At 35.1% G+C, this 25,523-nt stretch overlaps 1 protein-coding gene across 1 annotated transcript in view; it reads left to right on the top strand.

Moving 5' to 3' along the window:
* The first annotated feature begins 2,815 nt into the window (after positions 1 to 2,815).
* Positions 2,816 to 25,523, top strand: part of LOC140750148 (neurotrimin) — a 101,312-nt gene continuing 78,604 nt past the window's right edge. The window contains exon 1 of the mRNA XM_073083537.1: positions 2,816 to 3,013. Coding sequence (XP_072939638.1) covers positions 2,947 to 3,013 — 67 coding nt within the window. The 5' untranslated portion in view covers positions 2,816 to 2,946. The remainder of the gene's footprint in view (positions 3,014 to 25,523) is intronic.

Genomic DNA, 25,523 nt, shown 5'->3' with positions numbered 1-25,523 from the left:
TAAGGGTTAAAAGTTAATTTGAACTATCGTCAATTTTGAAGCAAACACTATGACATATTGTATCAGGCTTGTTGGATAAAAATAATGAAATGCTACCTCTAACGAGGTAAAATAATGATCGAAACTTTGATTTACTGAAGTTATATATTTTATAGACCGTAAATGGTGAATATTTTCGCGAAATAGTAACACGTTTTAAAAAAGTTAACCAAACCTATCGAGTAGGGTGTCAAAATAAAGGAAATTGAGAGGAGATTACACATACATTATATAATATATCTTATATATAAAATTCTCGTGTTAGTTACCGTACTCCTCCGAAACGGCTTCACCGATTTTCACCAAATTTTATATACATATTCAGTAGGTCTGAGAATCGGCCACTATCTATTTTTTTACACCTAAGTGATAAGGGTTGGTCATCCTTAACATTTTTTTATTTATATGGCAACACAACGTTTGCCGGGTCAGCTTGTACATACTCGTATATACACATCGAGATGACTGTCTGACTAAATGAGAGAGTTGATGTGCCAGAGATCAACGCAAAAGGAAACCGCTGAACTTAAGCGTGAATGAATGAATGAAATGAATTTTACACATAGGTTCTTATTATGGCGTAAATGAACACTACGAGGATAAAATAAAATAGGATAATATTGTTTGAACATTTCTTAGTTTTGAAGCAGACACCTACTATGAAACTTTGTATTTGGCTTTCTGGATAAAAATAATGAAATGCCTATTGCATTGCTTTTGGAAATTCTACTTCAGCCTTTTTGGTGCAGTCGGGTTTTTGATTTTTTAAATTAATTACTTGTTTTAATAAATATTTATTAGGTTATGTATGACAATATATGAGTGAACCCTATACAGATCCTTATTTGACTCGATGCTTCCTCTTCATTCAAACTTTATTAATACTTTATTGTTTTTAACTCAAACTGAAACTTTGAGAAAAAATATTGTCTCGCAAACGATCTAATCTTAAATTATTAAAATTACAAAATTAACAAAAAAATTAAATGATTTTTAATTATGTAGGCATGCGTCAAAATCACAACAAGTCATCCGGAAGCATGCATTGGTCTTCGAGCAATGTGATATAAACACTCCAGGTTCTACAGTTCCTCCAGCTATAGGGAAAGCTTCCTACCCAGTAAGACATAAAATGTTACACCTAGCAAATAACCTTACAAAATAGGTAACCGAAAAATCGTATTTATGGTAATACAATATGGTAATATGATACGACGGGGTAAGGTCCTCATAAACAGATCATAGCCATTAAAACCTCAGGGGGAGTTTATCAACGTTTAAATGTTCTTTAAAGACCGATTTGCAAGTTACGACGTTCCGGTGACCACGAGTGATGGATGAGCTTTCGATTTATATTCTTGCAGATTGTGAAATATCCAGTTTGATTTATTATTCTTCTATGTACCAAAGGTAAAGTCGTTTGAATGTATGCCATTGCACTAGTTAGGATTCACGTTTTTATAAGACTACAGTGGCGAGTTTTCTGACCATCTGCTGATAAGTGCTCACTGCTTTTAGATATATGTAAATAGCTTCATATAGAACATCAGTTCTATCTGAATTCGATTACTGGTGAAGCACACCTGAGGATTAAAATGGTTGCCGCATATGTTGAGTCAGCTGGCAAACCCTTCCATCAGAATCAACTGCTTCATGTCAGAAATAGGAGTGTCGTTAGTAACGTCACACTATCCTCTTTATAATATAAAGAGGATTAATACAGCATTAATCCTCTTTCAAACCACATGTTGAATAATTAAATTAGAACTCCCCATAGTATCGGGAAATAAATGGTTTAATTTGATGTTCGACAGCAACGCCACCGTCTATATATATTTCTAGTTTATACTAGCAATTAAATGTTAGGTATTCTGTGTTCCGACTTTGAGGGCGTGATATAACTGATTTTTAATGTTTTCCGTGGGATTGTTAAATATTATGTATTTGAAGATAACCAACGATTGCGTATGACCAAAAAAATACTTATGCGCTAATTTTTAAATTTATATGAAAAAGTTAGCAGGCAAAAAGTAGTAAAAATGCATTTACGGGCTACAAATAAGCCACAATTAGTATAATACAGAACGCAGTAGCGATCTAGTAATTACTAGAATTAGAGTGAGCGGAGCGTGTGTCGCGGCAATTACTACCGACAAGTGACGTCACGTGAGCTTTGTTTTTTAGATGTACTCGCTTGCTAATATAATAGCCTTTAGGGTTGCCAAAATTGTTTTAAAGCAACTTTTAGTTTGAAACTGAGTGTAAATTTTAAGATAGTACTCAAATATACTCTTTAAATAAATTTTAGTTTACGTTGTTGTTTAAGGGTGTAGTAAAAGAGTTTTCACGACGCATCAAGTTAATCGTATCAGCACGCAAGGTAAATAAATCGTCCCAATATATTAAGAGATTGGGATGGGGATGCCAACTGCCAACAGCATTCCAAAGTTGTAGTAGTTGGTTTATCGTTTTGCTGCTGACAATCTTAATGGGACATCTAATGACGAATAATTTTAAGGTTTTCTACACTCTTACCTTCAAACTAAAATTTCCTCGACGTCAAAGACATATCCAAAGTGACGAAAAGTATAAAAACAAAAATTTTTAATACTCCTTTCTACTTGACCACAGTCAGATAAAACCTTTGCACTATCTAGGACTGACCAAAGTGGCTCAGATTGCCAGGAAACATTTCCCAAGTTCCCAATTCCCAAGGAAACACGACGCGTGCGCGAACATCGCTTCCCAGCTTCCAAAGTACCCACAGACAGTTGCTAACCGCCCGCGCGCCGACCGCCCGCCATTTTGAACACGAAATTCGAATTTCGAACTTCGGAACATGACATGACGCGTTCAAGCTAAGTTTGTTAGTGACTCGGGATGTATATGGTGTAGTGATACAACGTGATGATGTGTTCCATGCTCACTGTTCTTGTTGGAGTTTCAGTGTTGTTCCGATGTACGGATTCGGTTGGTAAGTGCGATTTTTATTTAATACAATTTATTAGTAATAAAAAATATTTTTGATGAAATTAATATTTTTTTAAATTTAATTTAATAAAAAGCTCACGGCATTGTTACAATAGGACCATTTATTTAAGTAAATGAAATATTCAATCAAATATAATTATTATATTCAGCATTATGAATGTATATCTATATGGAAACTATCAATAAAATATATCCGACACAGGTATATCCGACACATATAATTTTTGAGAGTAATATTTCTGTATCAAGTGATTTATCGGTATCATTTATTGATGGGTAGTTAACTACGGAATTTACGTAAAAATGTTATAGGCGCTAATTCCACATTTAAAAAATAAAATTAAGTTTATGCCTATAGCAGTTTTCCTTATTTATGCAACCAGAATTATATATTGCGAAGTGTTACTGATGAAACATCTTAAGAAAAGTGGTAACTCGTGAATTGCGCGATTACTTTCGTTAAATCGCCACTTAAACAATTTTATTGTTACTCAATAATTGTCGACTTCGGAAAGTAAATCTGTAAGCTTGTGTTATCGTTATTATATGTTTATATTTACAAAATCGTATTTAATAAAAAAAAAACTTACAGTTATTTTAAAAGAGAATTCTTTGAGGCATCAGGCAATGGCATTCTTTGGCAATCCGTTGCCCACTGTCTTACAAAAAACGTTTTTATTTTTAAATAAATACTAGTAATTAACTTGTACTAACCACTCCATCTGCATTTTATATCTTAACCCTCCATGATAATTTCATAAAAATAACACCAGAAGAGTTTCCTACAATTCTCGAAATTTGTACACAGGTAAAAAAACAGAAAATAAAAAAACATCAAACTATTAAAAAGTTCATCATACAGATATTGAATTAACATAAAGGATAAAATCATTGTCACCGACTCATTACACTACAATTACTGAACCATATTAATTTAATATATTATATTATTATGTTGATTTATTCAGACTATTGTTGAAAAACTTATCTTAATAATTTGTCAATCCATGCATCTTATTCAAATACATTATTTTTTAGAAAAATAAAACTATTATTTATGGTAAATAGTGCTTACCGCCTATGGACATCTGTAACCAACTTCATATAAAATGGTCGCCACTTTTTTGTGAGGCATCCGCTCGTCCCCTGAAATGCAGGACTAATTCAGGGTAGAATTAGGTGTGGCAGGGTAGAATTAGGTGTGGCAGGGTAGAATTAGGAGGTCAGACCGGGGAGATCCCCGCTCTAACCTCTGGTTCTCCCAGTTTTTAGTCATGGCGTGTTATGGATTCTCGCTAATTCTGCCCTAGTCGTGGAGAGAATCCACGGTCAGAATACGGTTGGAGTGTTTAGAAGCTACGTGGTTCGATTGGTAAAGTGTCACCACACCTATTTATCGCGTAAAGGAGTTCTTGCGTTTCGATGGGTGTAGATCCCGGCTGACCATCCTAGTTCTCCGGACGCATGTATAATTAGATTCAGATAGAACTCCTGTTCTGTTATCCTCCTAGCCTGTATTGGTTGCATGTGTTAATGTACGGCCGTGATGACCACTTATTCGACTGCATACCTACATAGTTTACCACTTCAGACATAAAAAATGCACTTTCTTCATTATGCTCAAGATTATGGGATGTGATAATTTGATGACCTAAGTCGTTGTTTCTACAAACTTTTTGTATTTGTGTATCATAAAAATACTTTCTATATCAATAACTCGCAAATTTCATTTTCAAAGCTATTTTATTTCTGTATGTTAAATAACGTTCGCTCGTACGTGAACTAGGCTGCGGGAAGTTATTGAAACTCGAAGCGGGCTTACAAACAAAAGCATTTTTTATGGAAACTATAGCGAGATCGATTTTGAGAAAACTAGGCTTTTATTAATTTTAGTATAAAGGTATCAAAATAACGTTAAATTTTCATGTTAACTAACACCCCATATTAATAATGATTTTTTGCTACCTTGCTAATAATCAATTTATGCCTACTGTACCTATGTTCCCCTGGGTACCACTGGGTCTATACCCAGTGGTAACCTAATGGTTATAAGTTAAACTATCGGTTCAAGGTTCGAATACCAGGTAGGCACCTATGATTTTTCTAAGTTATATACTAACAATAATATTACTTGCTGACCTTAAGGGGAAAATATCGTGAAGGGTCGTCATGCCTAAGAGTTTAAAAAAAGTTATGTTTAAAATGTGAGGGACTCCTTATTGGTAGACTTCACTCTTGGCTATACTCGTGCCCAACAATGGGATAGTAATTTGTCGATGATGACCTAGTCGTATTGGAAAAAAACCTAAATGCTCAGTTTTATCTATGGCACTATCTGAAGTCAGTTCTTTGAAGATACTAGTGTTGGTTCTCGAGTGATTGACAGATACTGCGAAGTGTTGATATCTTTACGTCGCTTTGACACGAGCCCATTCGATCGTGTTTGTTATTGGGCGAGATGGGAATATGTTTACAGAAGAGTCACATGTTAATTCTACCGTATTTTTTACCAAATTTCGTTTTGACGTTAGGGCAAACAATTTTGCCAGTCAGTTTTTCTTTCATGTTACGCGTCATAAAACTGGCATTGTTAGACGATAATATCAATTTCATTATTATTTTTTACTTTCAGTATTTTTTATTGACGTATCCGTAAGATATATAAATAAACTAAATAAACTTAGTTGTTACTTCTTGTTAAAATATTTACATGAGGACAAAGATATACCCTGTAATTGAAAGTGCAACACAAACATAAGTTAATTGTGCAAGCCCGACTCGCACTTAGCTGGCTTTTCATGACGAAAGAAAAAAACGCTAACTAGGCTATCGCGTACAGCAATGGCCTGTGAGCGCGGGAAGTGCGTTGTCCTTTTAAGGGCTTAAACGATGCTTATGTCGGTAATTAAGCTGTAAACTAGAACAGTAGGAAATACTATGTTTTGGTGTTTTATAACACGTAAAGTTAATTTCTACTTACCAATTTTTTGGCAAAATACTGAAGGGACGAAGGGACTCTCATCGGAGGTACGTTTTAAAAGAAGATCCATTCTTGTGTGGTTGTTTCGTAAAGGAGAAATACTTTTATCCGAGGCGTTCCAACTTAGTCCCCAGAGGTAACACGGCAAGTGCGGCCAACCTCAGGTTGGACTCTAATCTCATCTGTGGTTAGAGTCTAGTGGTTACATTCCACTGCATACTTTGTTACTTCCATAATATGATAAGTGAACCACAACTTTTCATTTCATTTTAAAAAGTAGCCACTTACATAACAGTGGAATAACCAGTGAAACCAGGACGAAAGCCGCACAAGTGCGGCATCCTAAGGACGCGCCGTTACTATAATTACTTCAGTCCTACGACTCTTCCTCGGAAATTGGAACAGAATGCAATCGGTTTGACGACTTTGTCCGCTATATAGGATTTTCAGCTGCTTTTACGATATAAGCAGTGGTTCACACTGCATTAAAGACAGAATACGAGAATTGGAATCTCGCATCGTTGAAATAAATATCTAGTCTTAGAATCTGTATATCATATGCTTAGTAGATCCCTTTGTGATTGGACTTCGGAGACACCACCACACCCCTGCCAATTAACAACAGTGTTTATGCCGTTGTGTTCTAGTTTATAGATTGTGGTAAGCAAGACAAATAGACAGATAACTAAGGTTAAATTAGTCCTCAGTGGTAGCGAAGGAACTGTAGCCGACCTCAGATAGGACTCTGCCCTTATCTGAGATTGTTGGGATACAGATGCTCGTGAGTCACAGTAGCCACTTACCATGCTAGTTTGGTCCGCATGCTACTTCTGTATCATTAAAAAAATCTGAAATTCCCTGTGCTGTGACTTTTGTACGACGAAATCGGCTGTACTGGCATCATTGCCTGAGGGGCACGAATTCTCTCACGAAAGTCACTTCTGCCGCTGCTGAAATGTGAATAGAACGACATAGCGTTCGAGAACTTCTTACCAAGATCTCAACCATACATGTTTTCCAGGACCATTGAAGAGTATGCAAACTAATTTCTCAGTCTTTGGAAAAACTATGTTCAAGCTGCTCGTACAGCGGCTATGATCACAGTACAAATAAACCGTGTCCTAGTTTTTTCAACATCAGCATCCTGCCTATTGTGTTCCGCATTTATTTTCTAAGCTCTCGGTGCGTGCCTCGTCCTGTTGTTTGACCACTTCACTGTATTCTAACGGGGATGGAACGGAATTGAATGGAATTGTATACTTTTGTACAATTTCAAATAGAATAAAGGGGTGGATAAATTATTATGCACAAATAACTGGAAACTACTTGTCTGAAAAGATCGTAACGTTTTTGTACTATGACTGCAATAAGTCATATTTTATTCCTTATTATACTGTTTGAAAAACATAGGATGGATACAATATTATTGTTTTACGTAGCCTACCCAATTATTAAGAAAAAATGAATAATTAGTGTATCAAGAAGCACGAAAAGATTTTTAAAATTGTAGCAACGCATGCAGTACTGTATACTACACGGAAGGTTTCAGCGTGCTTTCCCCCTATCATAACTTCCTCATTGTTGCTTAGTATTATTTAGAATAGGAAGATATTAACGTTCGCTAATCCAAGGCAGTTACAATTATACTTTTATATTACAATTATACAAGTTACCATCCTATAATTATATTTGATTATATTATCGTTAATGAGTTATGTGCTGTGAAACGTGGTATGTGCCTATTCGGACTAATCAGTTGAATCTAATTTACCGAGAATTTCACATAAACATAGATTTTAGAAGAAGTAAAATTACATTTCCAAAATATATTTCCTGCATAAAAATGTCCGAAATACGTTTAAAAGTCTTTCTTTGTTACTCAAGTACAGCAAGACTTGCAGGCTTATTTCTGCCTTATAACACCGGCGTGACCCTTTGACGGCAGGGCACGGGACGGTACTGACACTAATACTTTTGTTGGTTATCTCAGTGCCGGTCATAGAAATAATTAAATAGATCAATATGTGAATAGTATATTATAAGATTGGATTACACATTAATAGATTTTTTTAATGCAATTGAAACCGCGTGGTCACTTAAAAAAAGTTACATCATCATCATCATCATCTTCATCAACCCTTTACTGTCCCACTACTGGGCACGGGTTTCCTGTCAGAATGAAAAGGATTAGGCTATAGTCCACCGCGCTGGCCAAGTGAGTATTGGTAGACTTCAGATACCTTAGAAAATTTGTTTTTTTAAGATTTCTCTGGTATGCAGGTTTCCTCACGATGTTTTCCTTCACCATTTAAGCAAGTGATAGTTAATTTCTAATACACATATAACTGAATATTTTAAAGAGTTACATCCAAATCATTTTCAGGGTTCCGTTATGAATGATGATGAAGTTCACCAAGTCATTTAATTTTTCATATTCCATCGGCTACAAATACCTATTTATGAGAGGCAGTGAACACTTCACTGATAATTTCCATTATATAAAAAATACATTATATAAGAAAATAACATTTTGACTAGACACCGCAAATTAATATAATTGAACAGTCTAGTCTAAATATCCCCGATCAAAATCTCAGCTGTACCAATCAATCGAGAGTAGTTAGTTGCTGATCAAAGGGCTCTTGAGGCCAAATTGCCAAATCAAAGGTTATACCGAATCAGAGGTTCAGTGCCAAGATGAAGATTACGCTAAGGATATTTATATAGCTCAATTATATTAATGTTAAACTTTCAAATTCTTCGTTAAGTAAATATGGTTATGTAATGATATCTACACTAATATTAAAAATAGGTAAACTTTGTTTGTAATGAATAGGCTCAAAAACTACTGGACCGATTTTAAAAATTCTTTCATTATTCGAAAGCTGCTTTATCCACGAGTAACATAGGCTATATTTTATATGAAATATATTGGTTAAATAGATTTTGAGGAGGTACAAAGTTTGCCGGGTCAGCTAGTCGATAATAATGGTATATTTACGGTGGTTCCTTATAGTCCGTTATTACAGACTTTTGAATCGTAATAATAATAGTAATATGTTTTACCTACTTCATACCTAAATTGGAAGTAAATTTCCTTTTCGAACTACTAAACCTATATCCACAAACATATTTTTCTTCCTTCAGTTATACTTACGAAACTTAATTATACCACTTTTATTAAATTTTATAGCAAAAGACTCATTAAGTAAATAATTGCGACGTACAAACGGACTTATAGACAAAAAAACTTATAATTTCATTAATGGACTGAAAGCCTAAACATATACCTATTCTTTCTTATATTGAAAAAAATAAGAACAGTTGTATCGTGAATAAACTTCCAAACAGATTTATTTAGTACAATTTTGATTACGCTCGATATAGCAATGGAGTTATATATTTCTCCATACAAGATCTGCTAATCAAAGAGGGTTGAAGGTCGAGCACTTACTTTATTAAAGCAACAGTCATGCTGCGTCATGTTTGGCGAAACCAATGCCAAAATCTGGAAACATATTGTTCAATCCATATCTTTGTGATATATCATATCGTAGTGGATAAAAGCTATAATTTTGTTGGATGGTTTCAAGTGGAGATATTTTTACGTTGACTGAATTTTTTGGGTACATTCTTAACAAGTATTGTGATCACAAACACATATTTGTTTTATGCGCGTGTGGTTTTATAGCTCCGTGATATAACAAGTTTTTTAGACAATTGCAATATTGGTGATTGTAGAAATCGAGCTTGCTCCTCCTGATGGTAAGTGGTAACTACCGCCCTTAGGCATCTGCTACCAGATTCTTTTATAAGAAGAGAGAGACTAGGACAGATGGCATCCACACGACGAACCACTTTCCACCAACACGAATATTCCGAGTCGAATATTTTCAAACAACCCATTAGGCCCAACAATGGTTAACGCCGGCTTTCTAGTGATACTGACTATTATGTTGTATTATTACCATTCTGATTTGATGTTCGAATATTATGATAAATATCGCTCATTGAAAATCATGTATTCATTAAGTGTCTTTCAATCACAACTCTACTAATAGATAATTTGTTTTGTTGAGTTATACAGTCAGATAAACATTATCCACTTCTTCTTATTGAACTTGGACTCATTGGCTTATCAAAGTAAGTACCAGAGCCCATCTAGCTCTAAATAAGAGTAACAGAAGAGCACCGTATTCACAATAAAGCCAATTTTCGTTTAAAACATCCGAAGCAGAGAACTTTGTTTATATACATCCCAATTTAATCGAGGATAATCCGCAAATGGAAAGGGTTCCAAAGAAAAAATAGAAATAGCTCCATTCGTGCAAAGCCGCAAAAAATAATTATTAAGCCGAGCCCAGTCTATTTATTTAACTCTAAATATACATCTATGTACTCTTTGGCTTAAAGGATTTGCAGGGGCAGTAAAACATTAGTCTTTCTATTGAATGAATGCGGTATTTTGCTCGAGCAATTCACAAAAACGCAATGTTAATTGCTTTGGCAGTCCATAAAGCGTGGTCGGCTCGAGTAATCTTGTTTCGGATTCGAATGCAAATTGACGAAATTCGTCATTTTAACTTTTAGTGAATTTTTACACCTTTTCCCATTGTGCGTTGGTCGAGCTTTTATTTTGAATGAGTAATTACTTATATTAATTTAATTAACAAGGGATTATAATGTTATTACTGCGTATGTGTAGTATTATGTTGTTTACTTTACTTTGCATTAATTTAATTAACTACATAAATAAAAATATAAAAACAATTTTGCTTTAATTAAGTATTTGCGGGTTGAGTAGTTATTGACGCTAGGATTCTATAAATAAAGTAAATAGAGCTTATAGACTAAGCAAATTCAAACTGATTGATCGAGCACATTACTTACAAAATGCTAAATAAATGTACACATTTTGTATTATTATATTGTTTTTTACTTTACTTTAATGGAGGTGGTAGAACCAGTGTTAGGCGCTGCTGTGTTCCGTTTTGAAGGGTGTGGTAAGGGAGACATACTTTTCCGAGGCGTTCCAGCTTAGTCCTCAGGGGTAGCGGCGCATCTATAGCCGACCTCAGGTAGTAATATCTAATCCCATCTGGGGTTGATTACAGATGTCCATGGGCGGCAGTAGCCACTTACCATCAGGTGGACTGCATGCTCGTCTGCTACTCCTATATTATAAAAAAAACCCTTTCAACATTCGGACTTTAACTTTCCGCTCAGACAATTTTAAACAAAACATTAGTAATAGAATACGTTCTTAATAAATTCTAACTGGTAGACCAGTTGAGAAGTCGATAAAGCAACGTTCTCTAACTGACCTGTCTTATCTCGAGTACTAAGCGATATACTTTCATTTTTTGTAAAAAAAAATGTTTGTACTTTGGAAGCACCCTGGCAGTTTTTCTTGCATACACCGATCCTTGAGGTTTTTGCACTTTGAATTATTTATTTTGGCGATTATAAATGGTGTAGGTTACACAATTTAAATTTAAAAATCCTGCTTCTACATCACCAGCTGTAATAAAGATAATGATAATATTATTGGTTCACATAAAGTTGAAAGAGGTGTTGATATTGTTTATTTTAAGGTCCTTTGGCAACATAAATCTACTTAATGCTAAATAATTACCGCTTAACCGCTTATCGTTTTTCGATGGTAGTAAAGAAAGTGAACACTACTTGAGAAAACGCAAATGGAATTTTAAAGTTTGCTCACCAAAGATTTCTTGTGCTAATGAATATTTTCAATTGCAAGCCATTGTTCCAGCTCCTGATTTATTGGCAGATCTTAATAGATTTCAGTTTCCTTTTTATTTTATCTTTGAAAGTACTTCTTACGAAATTAGGGTGCTGTAACTCGCCTGGCTAGCGACCAACGTCTTTATGGATCCAACCAAGAATTTTCAGCTCAAACTGTTAGTATTTTTGTTATCGTCGTATTATCAATCTACCCTTATATATGTTATATATTCACTCAACATCTTATACTTAATTTCCAATAATATACAGGGTGAATTTTTCAAATGGGCCTTCACGGGTAATACTTATAATTTCGGATTTGGCCCTGAAGGCCCATTTGAAAAATTCACCCTGTGTATGGGACCTCGTTACCACTACGTTTACGTTAACTGCCGACCATGTTTATATTAAAACTAAAGTAGCTTCAACATAAAATATTGATAAGTATCCTTTAGTATTTATTAGTATTGGTATTATTATAAATACTAACGTATTCGTATCTATGCACTACTTCTATATAGGTTTCATATTAAAAGGCTAAGAAAGATCAATTTTTATTTATAACCTGAGAACATTTCAAACTAACTTGACTACATTAAATTGGGAACCGTGAGACATTTTTCCAACAGTGGTGTATTAAGGCACTGACATTTGGAGTAACACCAAATTAGCATTCAAAATTTATTACACACCAATGTATATATTCCGCATTCTGATTTTTTGTATCCAGGGTATCATTACAGAAAGAGGCATAAGTTTGTAATAATAAAAATATATATCCCGAATAGGTAGCACTAATAGAATTGTATAAGAATTCCAGAAGTTTGCTACTTTGCAAAACGATTCCATCCGATTTCTCCTAACAAAATTCGTTTTGTCTTAAGTGGTACTTACGAACTATCTCTTCATTCCATTTTTCTGATTACTGAACCGAAAAATTACAAACGGCATAATCTTATAACTACGAGAATATTAATGCGAAGTTCAAACCCTGAACAAAGGATGAACATTTCATATTACGAAAAAAGACGTGATAGGTAGCTCTTTACTTAAAGAATTATGTAAGTACTTTTATGACATTTGACTACTTATTTACCAAATCTCAAGCTAAAAACCGGTCCATTATACTTCGTTGTTTCTTCTGTCTCATAACAGTAATATATAACACTGCTATTATCGGCTTTGAAGGGTCATCGCAACAAAGTTTTTCGATAGCAATGGCACCTGTGACCAATCTCATAAAACCCATATCAGTTAATTACAGATAACATCAGACACGGTGGACGTTAAGTTCCATCAAGTGGATTGCAAACGGTTCTCGTTTCAAACATATCCTAACCCAATTATATCGTATGCTTTAGTAGTAGCCGATAGCAGTTCGCGTCAGAGTCATGTTCAGTTCTCCCGTTGACAAGAGATAGCGTATCCAGGTAGATACGTTGTTATGTTGACAGCTTACGCCGCTGAAGCCAAACATTTGCCCCACATTGTTATTGTTATGTCTCGGATTGGCATGCTGCCATTGTAACTTACCTGGACTTCGGATTTGGCAGATTTAGTGTAATACAGTAAAGTAGCAAAGCGTACGTGATCACTAATATGTATTAAAGTGGCTTTGTTGAATATGTTCCTAGTCTTCTACAGTTGTGAGGAGAGATCTGTGTAGTATTAACAGTATGATTGGGTAGCTAAATTTAATTCCTTAAGTAAATAAATAAATAAAAAGAGAAACAAGATGATACATGCATACAAACACCCTTTTCTATTTCATTTAATTTCATTGATGACAAAATAAAGTAACCAATTATGAATATAATTTAACAAATGACATCATATATTTGGTAATTTCACACCTACAAATTATTAAATGGGAATAAGTTTACTTCTGAGTATTTCATAATGTGGGAAATAAATAATCATTAAACCGAATTGGGATTCGTAATTACCAATACGCCGTTATTCTTTTATTAAAATCGTCAGAATTTGCTGTGCTTCACATTGTATTTCAAAAGCTTTATTAATCTTTTTTTTGCTGATTTGAGATAGCGGCAATATATAAAAATGTGTTTTTTACTGTTTTCTATTTTAATGGAGTAGGCCTATATTACTCGTAGCAAGATATAGTAATTATCTCCATGTACAAAACTAAGCACATTATTTGTTTTTGGATTGAAGTCGGAGCGAGTCTCAAAGGAATGTACGACAAGGTTGAAACTCACGAAATTATTTAACTATATCTCAGATCGTAGGCAAAAATGTGCTGAAAATGTTCTAAAAATAATAAATACATTTACTAACTGGCCTAGAAAGTTATAATGGGGATAAAAGAAGTCTTCAGGGATAATTTACTTCGAAATTATATTTGATTATAATAACGATTGTCGCTGTAATAAAATAGAATACTATATTGTCATTGTCATTGTCTGAGCATTTAAATCTGTTTTTATCCTACATCAAACTAATCCTTGGTAGAGTAAAACTAGCCCTAAAATAGTGGAGAAATGAGTTCGACAGCCTGATATTGACATAGTTTCTACAACAAACAATTAAATCCTTACTTAAAATTATAAATCCGAAAGTAACCCTGTCTGTCTGTCTGTCTGTCTGGTTGTCTCTTCTTCATGCCTAAACCACTGAATCGATTTTAATGAAATTTTGTACAAAGATAGTGAGACCCGAGAAAGGACATAGGATAGTTTTATCCCGGTAATCCCATGGGAACTAGGGATGGCGATCTAAGATCGATTAATCGGAGAATCGATCTTTTGGACCCAAAAAAACGATTATTTTAATCGATATTAGTAAGGATTGAATCGTAAACTCTACATTTGATCAAGTGATGATCTTTAGCAAAGTTGTTGTCCATGAGCCCACGAAGGTTCCAGAGTTGGTACGACCAATTTTCGACAGATTGCGCCACTGTCGTTCCAATGAAGGTACGAATTGAATTGAATTGAATTTGAAGGTGGTAGAACCCTTTGTGGTTCGACTCCGGCGGCACCACCACCACACCTATTTCTGCCTAATAACAGCAGTGTTAAGCGCTGCTGTGTTCCGTTTTGAAGGGTGTGGTAAGGGAGACAGAATTTTCCGAGGCGTTCCAGCTTAGTCCTCAGGGGTAGCGGCGCATCTGTGGCCGACCTCAGGTAGGAATATCTAATCCTATCTGGGGTTGATTACAGATGTCCATGGGCGGCAGTAGCCACTTACCATCAGGTGGACTGCATGCTCGTCTGCTACTCTTATATTATAAAAAAAAAATCCAGTTTTATGTATGTTCGTATGTCATATTATTTTATATAAAACGCGGGCGAAGCCGCGGGCAAAAGCTAGTAAAACATTAATTTCTTTTTATTGTCACTTCTTCATTCATTCATTCATTCATTGTCCTCATCTTGTGACACTCAATGTATGAGTGTTTTATTGATTGATTTAATAATTTTAAGACTTATTTTTTAAAATAGGTGATAAAATTCAACGCTTCATCTATTTGTAAGTAAGCGATAGCAATAGATTTTGAACCGTTTAGCAAAACCGGTCGACTTTCAGAGCGTTCTATCTAGCTTTTGACATTTTTGATTCCACAAACTGGCAGTGAAACATGGCTATTGTGATATAACACGTAAAAATAAAACGCGATTAAAACGTATCTGAAACATAGCTTACTAAAGCTTTACACATACATATTTTTTACAAATATTTTTGGTAACAAATTTGATTCTATTTTTATAGAATGTTGCAATGTAAAACGTAGGATTTCAACTAAAAAATATGAGATGTGTTTAAAAGGAATCCATTATTTTGATTGAATAGTACAAGTATTTAACTACAATTGATTTGTTAAAATAACTTCTGCCTATTAACAGTAGTATTAGGCGCTGCTGTGATCCGGTTTGAAAAATATGTTTAGAAGACATACTCGTACTTATCCGGAGTGCTTCAACTTAGCTCTCAAGAGTGGAAATGTTTCTATAGGACTCTACTCTTATTTTGAGTTGATTATGCTGTCAATGAGCGGAATAAGTCGTAAGCGTGAACTGTGGTGACCTTGCCTTAAGAATTATAATTGTCAAACTGAAACCCTATCCAGACGCCCTGATTTCAGTACAAGTACATTTGTTTATGTAACGTAATCCTTTATATTGATACCATTGGTACAATTAGATCAAAATAAAATTTGTTTGTATTTTCCGATACAATATGTCTTTGATTTCTTACAAAAACTCGTTCCAAATAAAACGTGGCTCATACGACTTCGAAGAATTTAATACAAAAAGTATGTCAATTGATTTTCCTAAGGGTTATTCTTCCTTATAAGGTACCTTCAACACCGCCGCGAATAAACTACAAGTAAGTGATTATTTAGAACGAACTTGTAAATTTTAATTAGTGGCAGACGTAGATAAATTATGTAGCAAGACTGTAGTTAGACTCAAGCTAATTCTTGCTGCCACTAGTATCATAAAGGGCACTTTAATCCTTGGAATATTTTCATAATTGTAGTCAATTAATCTAATTATTCCTAAGATAATATTGCTTGCCACTAGACAAAATACATCTAGTAATAGTTAAATATTATGAGCGCCGATGTATAAAGATTTTAATATAATAAGAACAACGTTTCATGTACTACTTAATAAACATAGTAACTTTGTTATATTTACAATCATTACAATATTTTCTTATTACAATAATGTAAAAAACATCCCGTCAGCGAGAAAATTGTTTATAATTATAATTTACTCGCTTATAGTGGCACAAGGGGCTACGTAAGGCGGATGTTTGTCTTGATTGTGTCACCGATTTGTGGTCCCCGGCCTACATTTATATAGATTTGGTGTCTAATCTCATTTTCCTCATATTGAGCCCTGAATGTTTTCAATAGGTATAATTGTAATTCTGTCTATTTAGGTTAATTTTGTTATGGTTTCATCACAAACAATTACTGAGAAATGAGTGTACGGCCTACGGAAAATAATTGATGAGACTCAATTTTGTATTCACCTCTTTTTGGGAAGGTATGTTTATTAAAATTAATTAATTATCATTTATCCGCTGAGAGAAAACATCGTGATGAAGCATTTTTTATTTAATTTAATACCTAAGTGAATGAGCACACAGTTCTCATTATGTAAGGAATTCGTCACTGCAGATTATGGACATTTGTAATCAACTCCAAGTAGAATTGATATCCTATCTGAAGTCGATGATAGATACGTTGCTATCCCTGAAGACTAAATTAAAGTATCTCTGGTCTATCTTTTATCACACTCTTAAATGTAAGAATTTGAAGCATATTTTTACTATTTAGGACTAGTTATAAAATTAAAAAAAAACCTGCTTAAAAATATTTAAATAATAACGAAAGTTACTTCCAACGACATCGTTTGTCGTTGGAAGTAACTTTCGTTATTAATCTGTCATATCATCCAAAGCAGTAGGTACGTGCCCAAAGAATGAGACATACATTTTTTTTATAATTTAGGAGTAGCAGACGAGCATACAGGCCACCTGATGGTAAGTGGCTACTTCCGCCCATGGACGTCTGTAATCAACCCCAGATAGGATTAGATATTCCTACCTGAGGTCGGCCACAGATGCGCCGCTACCCTAGGACTAGGACTAAGCTGGAACGCCTCGGAAAAGTCTGTCTCCCTTACCCACACCCTTCAAACCGGAACACAGCAGCGCCTAACACTGCTGTTATTAGGTAGAAACAGGTGTGGCGGTGGTGCCGCCGGAGGCGAACCACAAAGGGTTCTACCACCTTCCATATACATACATACATATGTACATACGCTCAAAAAATATTACTTTCCGCTGTAAAAAACGTAAGCAGAAACGTAGGTATTATGAGAAAAGTCGTATACGATATTAATATGCCAAAAGCTTTTATTTTAATATCTTTTGCTATATTATAGGATGTTTGTATTGCCTGTTTGCTTTCATCGTCCTGGCCTATATTTGAATGTATTTCGCTTCTGATAGCTTTATTCATATATCGAGTATCAAACTTCCTTCCTCGTTTGATATCAACTACTTACTCTTTTATACTTAGAAGTACGTCAGATACTCCTTGACGAATAAAAGGAAATATCTAGTTACGCTACGAACATAATGTATGCCGTGTGACTCTTAGGGCTATCTTTAGTATAATATGTGTTTATCATATACCTACAGGCTATACATATCCGATATATAGCAGTGATAGCCTAATGGTTAAGAAACTCGGCCTCAAACGAGGGGTCCGAGGTTCAAATACCAGGGACCTCTGATTTTTCAAAGATATGTGCGTGTTAGAAATTAATTGTCACTTGCTTAAACTGTGAAGGAAAACATCGTGAGGAAACCTGCACACCTGAGAGATTTATATAAATAATCTCATATGTGAAGTCTACCAATACGAACTTGGCCAGCGAGGAGACCCGTACCAGCAGTGGTATAATAATGGGTTGATGATGATGACGATGATATGCAGGGTGTCCGGTGAGTGATCTTAGATCTTTTATTCATGTACACTGTACACTTCGGTAAATTTTTAACTGATTTACAAAATGAAAGAGGTTATCTATTCGCAAAGATACTGATGTTTGGTATCAGATAGCGATATTTATCAAAGTAGAATTAGAATTAAAAGGACTGTAGTCAAAAATAAAACTTCCTTATTAACATTGCATAATTAAAATTATTTGTAAGTTATATTTATAGATGTTGTTATTATCCTGTACCATATAACTACAAGCATATAATTTGTAGCAACGTAAGGACACACTAACACAGCTATGTGCCCGTGGGCGAGAGCTGGCGGCGAACGGGTGTCAGGGGGTCCTGCGCTGTCTTCGTCCGCTAATACCTAGAATTTTCTATTGCGACGCGACTCTTTTCTATATTCACAGCGGACTAGCAGTTTGGCGCGGACTATATTCGATATCTTTATTTTGAAAACATTCTCTTGATGAATATATGTTATACATTATATTGGCGTGTCTAACATTAATGATCTCAGGTACCATTTAACCAACACTCTAGATAGTTAATTACATCTTTCTTGTATTCATACGTTATATTCATCTGATGTATGTAGATACGTCAGTATAAACACACAAAAAATCCGTCCATCTGTCCATGTCTTATCTACCAAAATTAGACAATTCTTGCTTAATAGGAATTCTCAAATATTGATCTTTGGCAGCAATAAATGAATAGATCGTTTATTAACAACTGACGTAAATTCACTTCAAAACAATGTTAACATTCATAGGCCACCGACAAATAAAATATACTAAATGTACACAATAAATAGTCTACAAAGTTTCATTCGGTAACCCGAGTCTGTCACATTAACAGCTTTGGGCGAGCCTCCGATAAATGTCCAAAGAGATATATGTAGGACCCTCTGCTACCCTGGTACCTGTATTTTTGTTATCACTGTCAGTTATCTTTATTATCCCCACGAAATTCGACTTTTTATACAGTTTGATGAAAATATTCTTGTAGTGTAGATTTAACTTAAAAATTTTGAAATTACCTATGTTTATAACTCGCTCGTATGTGTAAACGAAATCACGTACACGATCTAGATAACATCTTTATGGAATCAAATTTTATGATGTTGTATTTTTTTTCAAGTGAAAACAACATTTTAAATTAATTATTACATACATACGAATTTTTATATTAAACATCGTATTTTATTATTTTAGAACCACAAATTTACTGGTTTTAATTTAGTCACAGGTCAATCGAAATTCTTAATGCGGTCTCTCACAGACCGGGCTACTACAGATTTATGGACGACACGTAACCACGGACAAACAAGGCTTTTCCAACGTTCCGTGTCTATTTATCGGTTGGATTTGAAACTATTTGGTCAGTTCAACATGCAAAGGTAAAGAGATGCACATTGAGAAGTCGCAAAGCACCTTTGAATTACTGACTCATGGTGCATCCGATCCATTGCTACGAATTCGTATGCGCTACCACAGACTGTGCTCTTCCCACGATGCATCGGTACGGTCTCATCTTGATGCGTAATAACAAAGACCGTGGGAAGCCAGAAAAATATATCGAGCTTCGACATCATAATGATATTTTACATAATTTTCACCATACAATGTTTATTAGTTAATCGACAGGTATACGACAGGGCCCGACCGGCCTAGCGATAAATGTCTTAAGAGATATATTTGCGTATACACCTACCCAAGGTGCCGTTATTCGGCGACATTTTTTCTCTTTATTATTCTACTAAAACAAGTTTAGGTTTACGGTGACAAGATTTGGAAATTTAAGGTCCTATAAGGTTGAGCAGCTGTTATAGCCAGGTGGTGTAAAATATGAATGCAGATGTATGATCTTAGAAAAAAAGTCGTTTTCTATGAATGTTAAGTAGCAAACTGTCATATAGTCCACTTGATCACTGGTTACGCTCGTTACTCATGGTCATGGTTAATTATTCCAATCTCAAATATGATTGGGGTCCTACTTGAGATCGATCAGACGCATAACTACTGCTGAACGCACATTCATATTCTACTTGCTTTTAAGAAAGAAAACTTATTAATTATTACTTATTACATATTCTCTATAAATCACAGTAGTAAACATTTTTTAAGACTTAAAGTACAAACAAAAACTTAACTATGTTTCCACCATACAATCTGTATATAATTTATACAAAGTATTATTTATGTACCTGTGCTGCACTTTATCGAGGAAGGGCCGACACTCAGCTTAATGCAGGCTTAATCCTTAGACCACTGCGCTGATTTTCAGTGAGGCCCATAAGCTAGGAGCGGTTATGACTCTCTGACAGTTATAATGTGTGCAAAATGTTAAAATAAATAATCATTATATGACATGTGTACTTATTGTAAGTGATGAATTTGTAACCTTAAAATTATAGCTACGTACTTGATGTAAAGTAGGAGTCAAAATTATATATTTATGGTTGACTATTAAGTATACAGACGCTTAAGAGCGATAGTCACCATTTATTATTTTACATATATTACACGCTACTTCACTTTCTTTAAAAAAGTCTAGTCTAGGAATCAGCTGACAGCTCAAAAAAGGTATAACATGATAATGTGTTCACATTACATAATTTATTCAATTTGTTTCGTATCTAGAACATGAATGTAGAAATTGATTCATTTGCTTATAAAAATTCGAGAAAGCTATACACACAATTTCAATCACACACGGTGTTCATTCAATATTCTGAATCTTTGAAGCCAAAACACATCTCAAATTCTACAAGCATAAGGTGCGTTTATATAGAGAGCATTAATAGCTTAGTGACGAAGCCTTAGGCATGGGATGTATTTTAAGATTGAATTACTAATTATAAAAATAAGAAAAGATTTTGGGGAACATTATACAATATATATTTTCAAATGTACAAATGTTAGCAGCAATTATGCATCACCTATTTCTATCTAATAACATGAGTATCAAGCGCTGCTGTGTTCCGTTTTAAAGGGTGTAATAAGGGAGACATAATAATCATTTTAAATTAGTCCTCAGAGGTAGCAACTTAGCCAAGCTTTGGTAGTTATATGCATAAGCTTCATCATCATCAACCCATTACTGTCCCACTACTGCACGGGTCTCCTGTCAGAATGAGTAGGATTAGACCATAGTCCACCGCGCTGACCAAGTGCGTACTGGTAGACTTCACATACCTTTGAGATTTTTTCTTATAAATCTGTCAGGTATGCAGGTTTACTCACGGTGTTTCCTTCACTGTTTAGCATGTGATAATTTATTTCAAATACGCACATAACTTTGAAAAATCAGAGCCCCTCAATCGAGAAGCCGAGTTTCTTAACCACTAGGCTAACACTGCTATAGATCTCTATATCTATGTATAAGCTTATCTGGGATTAATTACAAATGTCCATGGGCAGCAATAACCACTTACCATAAGGAGCACTGCATGCTCGTTTGCATCTACAATATTATCAATATACATAGCTTTCTCGGTTCGTTACCATATCAAAACCTGCTTGACATATAAACGGACCGTAAGAATTTTCGAACGCTTCCCCACCTCCGCGATCCGTTGTAGAGATGAATAATCAATCGCTCTCGATTTAATCAAAGGAAAATCGGATTTGCGTGAATCTTTCGGATTTCTTTTCAGACGCTTTCAATGAGGTATCGCCAGATACTCTCAATACGTTCGCTGTGTACTGAATTAGGTATTGAATGGGATATGGAATGTGAATGGGACGAGATTCGCTCGGTAAACGTATGAGACAAAGCGATTTAAGTGTGTATAGCGACGTTGGAACTGCCATTGCTTAAAACTGTTTCTGGAGATTACTTCAGCGGACTGAGATAAACTACATATAACTATTATAACTATAACGTGTGTATAGGTAAACTAATAGTGTACCAGATGGACTAATGGATTAAATAAATATTATATGTTTTAGTTCGTCCACATTGTTGAGATAATTTTCACATGACTTGCATTGTGCATGACGTCATATGAAATAAATTATACTGTGAACTGAGCTTCTGTGAGTTGATCTTCAACTCAACCTGATGGAAAAGCACCATTAAACAATTTAAAAACCACCATCCATAACTGAACAATAATTGACAAATTAACAAAACTATGAATTACCAAAATACATAGCGTGGAATTATATTTTCGTATATCTCGTCTTGAGAAGCAATTATGTATTAATTTGTTTAACGAAGCGCCCGACTGAACAATTGATGCGGTTATTTGGGCGGGCGGGGATATTGGATCCGGTCCGCCATTTTGTTCGATTAGCCAGATTTATTACTCTCTCTAACTTGTTTGTTGTATGAAAAATTGATTGGCTAATTCCAGTTTAGTTTTAAAGGCCAACTCGTTGGATAACTAAATTTGTGAATGTTTCGTGTTTTGGTAAATTGAGTTTTAGTTGATATTGAATTTGGTTGCGTTATGTGAATTGATTGATGTTTCTGAAATCCCGCTATAGAGATTTTTTCATAACTGGGGATAAAATATTTAACCATGTTGCAATATGGAATAGTAGAGGAATGTACGGCAGTGACCAATCTGACAAGTTCAATAAACTTTATCAAAGTCAAAAATCTATAAGGCTCGATTTAACGAATGATAATAACAACCAAAGAAACCGACAGGTTCCTTAGTCATTAACCCATTACAGTCCAACTGCTGGGGATGAATTTCTTCATAAAAAAGGTTTAGGTCATGGTCCACCACGCTATCCAAGCACGAATAGATAGACTTCACACCATTGAGAAGTTTTGCAGGTTTTTCAGGCTTGTAGGTTTCTTCGTATGCCTTCCAAATTACGAACGCAAGCCTCAAATGCAGCTTCTATTACGCGAACAACCCATCCAATTGCCGACCACGTCCAATGTTAATTAACTTTGAAAATCGGTTCAGATCTACAATCCACGAGGCTATGCTCTTTCATTGCTTTGCCCATAAATGACGAAGATAATAAATTGCAAAATGTCGGAGCAGTGAGTGTCTAATTAAAACATTGATAAAACAAAGTTATTAATTTCGGTGTTCAATTCTGTAGGTTAGGGTTGTAATCCGAATCCCTTGTGTTTTCGAAGGTATAATAAAGTTATTTTCACTAGTTTTAATGTGTTAGATTGCCTACATGCTTGAATTCTTACTACACCTATGTTCATTATTACCTATACAACTTTAATTCTTATCATTCTGTAAGAAGATCGAAGCCCAATCGTGGGATTGTTAAGGGTTTATCATAATAAACCCTCATGCTCAAAGTTGTTCACCTTTAAATAAGATAAGAGTCACTTTTTTAATGCCAAGTGAATTAGATGATCCTTCGATACTAGTCGAAGTATAAAATCCAAAAAAAAAACGAATTGTTCGTTGATCTTTGAACTTCCGGCACAGTTACTATAAGTTAGTGCATATGTCAGCTCCATAATATGCAACGTACGGCATCAGTAATGTTAATGGAGCGTCCCGTCGGTGTCATAAGGGTGTGACGACAGCGCTAAATGACCCGGAAAATGCATAAAGCATTTAGTTAGTAATATCTTATATATACTTAATAGTACGAATTTACATGAAAACAGGAATAAACACTGGCTTGAGTATATAGTAACGGGTTTACAAAATTAAGCAATACTCCGTGTGGTCAATAGTAAGATGGGTGACCGCCATCGATTAATTTTATGCGCGGTTAAGTTAATATATTATCTTTTTAGAAATCTATGGGGTAATTGATAACTTCCAAAATGTGTTGGGCGTAAAAATATTAAAACACATAATAAAAAGCATTCCTGGGTTATTGTATATTAAAACGTGCTGCGCGTTAGATGATGCGACCTCTGATTTTTCGTTATATACGTGTTAATTATCAGTTGCTTTAATGGCTAATGGTTTTCCTTATCGAGAGGAAATCAACACACTTGAGAGTTTTAAAATAAAGTTCTCAGATGTGATAAGTCTACTTCTGGATTGCGTGGTGGCCCATAGTCTTAGACCTGTATGACACCTGTATTCAGAGCAGTGGGACAGAAATGAGTTGTAGATACTTATTGAAGCAGCATGATATTATATAATCTAAGACGTCTTTAGCCGCGGGGAAAGACTCGTAATCAGTAGTAAGACAACATCCATATTTACGAGTATGTTTACGGTATTTATGTTTACGGTATTTTGCAGCGGTAGTAGCGTCTCGAACATCAAGTTACATTGTTTTCGAAACTCGTATCACTTGTTTCACTGCCAGTCGTCTCAACTCTCAGCAATGGAGATTGTTACGTATAAATCCGAATTCATGTTTGTATTTCACGGTATAGCATTACAGTTGTAAAATATATTTAAAGTTCAATGCAAGTTGTAGTAAGCTTAAGGCGGTTTGTCTACCGCCACCGTCACCTAGTTGTCATTGAGAACGAGAGGACGGCGCCGAAGTAGCAGTACATACATTTATTATAATCGCCTGTCCACCGCACGTCCGTCACCCGCGCACCGTCATCCCGGCCGTCGATATTTCGAGTAGATCAGCGTGACCGCTAGATCGGCACCGACATTTAGACGTGCCGACGTGCCAGCAATATAAAACACGTTGGAACTTGTACATACACTGCCGTCACACGGGTGGAAGCTGGAATAAAATAAACCGGCGATATCGGTCGCCTTGGACAAACTATCGCCGTCACTTCATATTAAAATAGGCCCGAAATAATCTCGTTCTCGGTGACGGTGGCGATGGACAAACGTCCTAAGAGTAGAAAGTTTTCGAGAAATATATCGCAGTATTCGCGTTAAGGAACCGTCAAGAACAAGTTCGCACCTTGGGATGTCCCTGAACTAGTTTGTCATCCAAATCCCGGAGTTGGGAACTTCAATACGATGTCTTTGAATGGAATGTCGTTGGATGGAATGTCTTTGAAGATGCATGGAAATGGAATTGATGGTCTTGTTTGGGAGTGAATTGGAATAGTTCGTGGATTTACTTCTGTCATTTTGATTATTGACTCTGTAACGATTTAAAAGGATTGTTCAGTACCCTTAGTATGAGGTTTTACGTTTTTACAAAAATGGCTGTTTCTCTATTTGTTTACGTATTTGCCCATACATTTCCAATCTGCGCCCCTAGTGGCCTGTATCAGAACTGATTGCATCATGAATTTAACTATGTTTCACGACATATGTATTTATACAATACTAGTGGTGCCCGCGGCTTTCGAATTTTAAAGAAATAATATGACATACATAAAACGAAAAATTTCTACCTGCATTGGA

The sequence above is a fragment of the Epargyreus clarus genome, unplaced genomic scaffold, assembly GCF_041222505.1.
Source record: "Epargyreus clarus isolate Ecla_fem2 unplaced genomic scaffold, WU_Ecla_fem_2.2 ptg000019l, whole genome shotgun sequence".
Lineage (NCBI taxonomy): Eukaryota > Metazoa > Arthropoda > Insecta > Lepidoptera > Hesperiidae > Epargyreus > Epargyreus clarus.
This window is presented reverse-complemented; position numbering and strand designations above follow the sequence as displayed.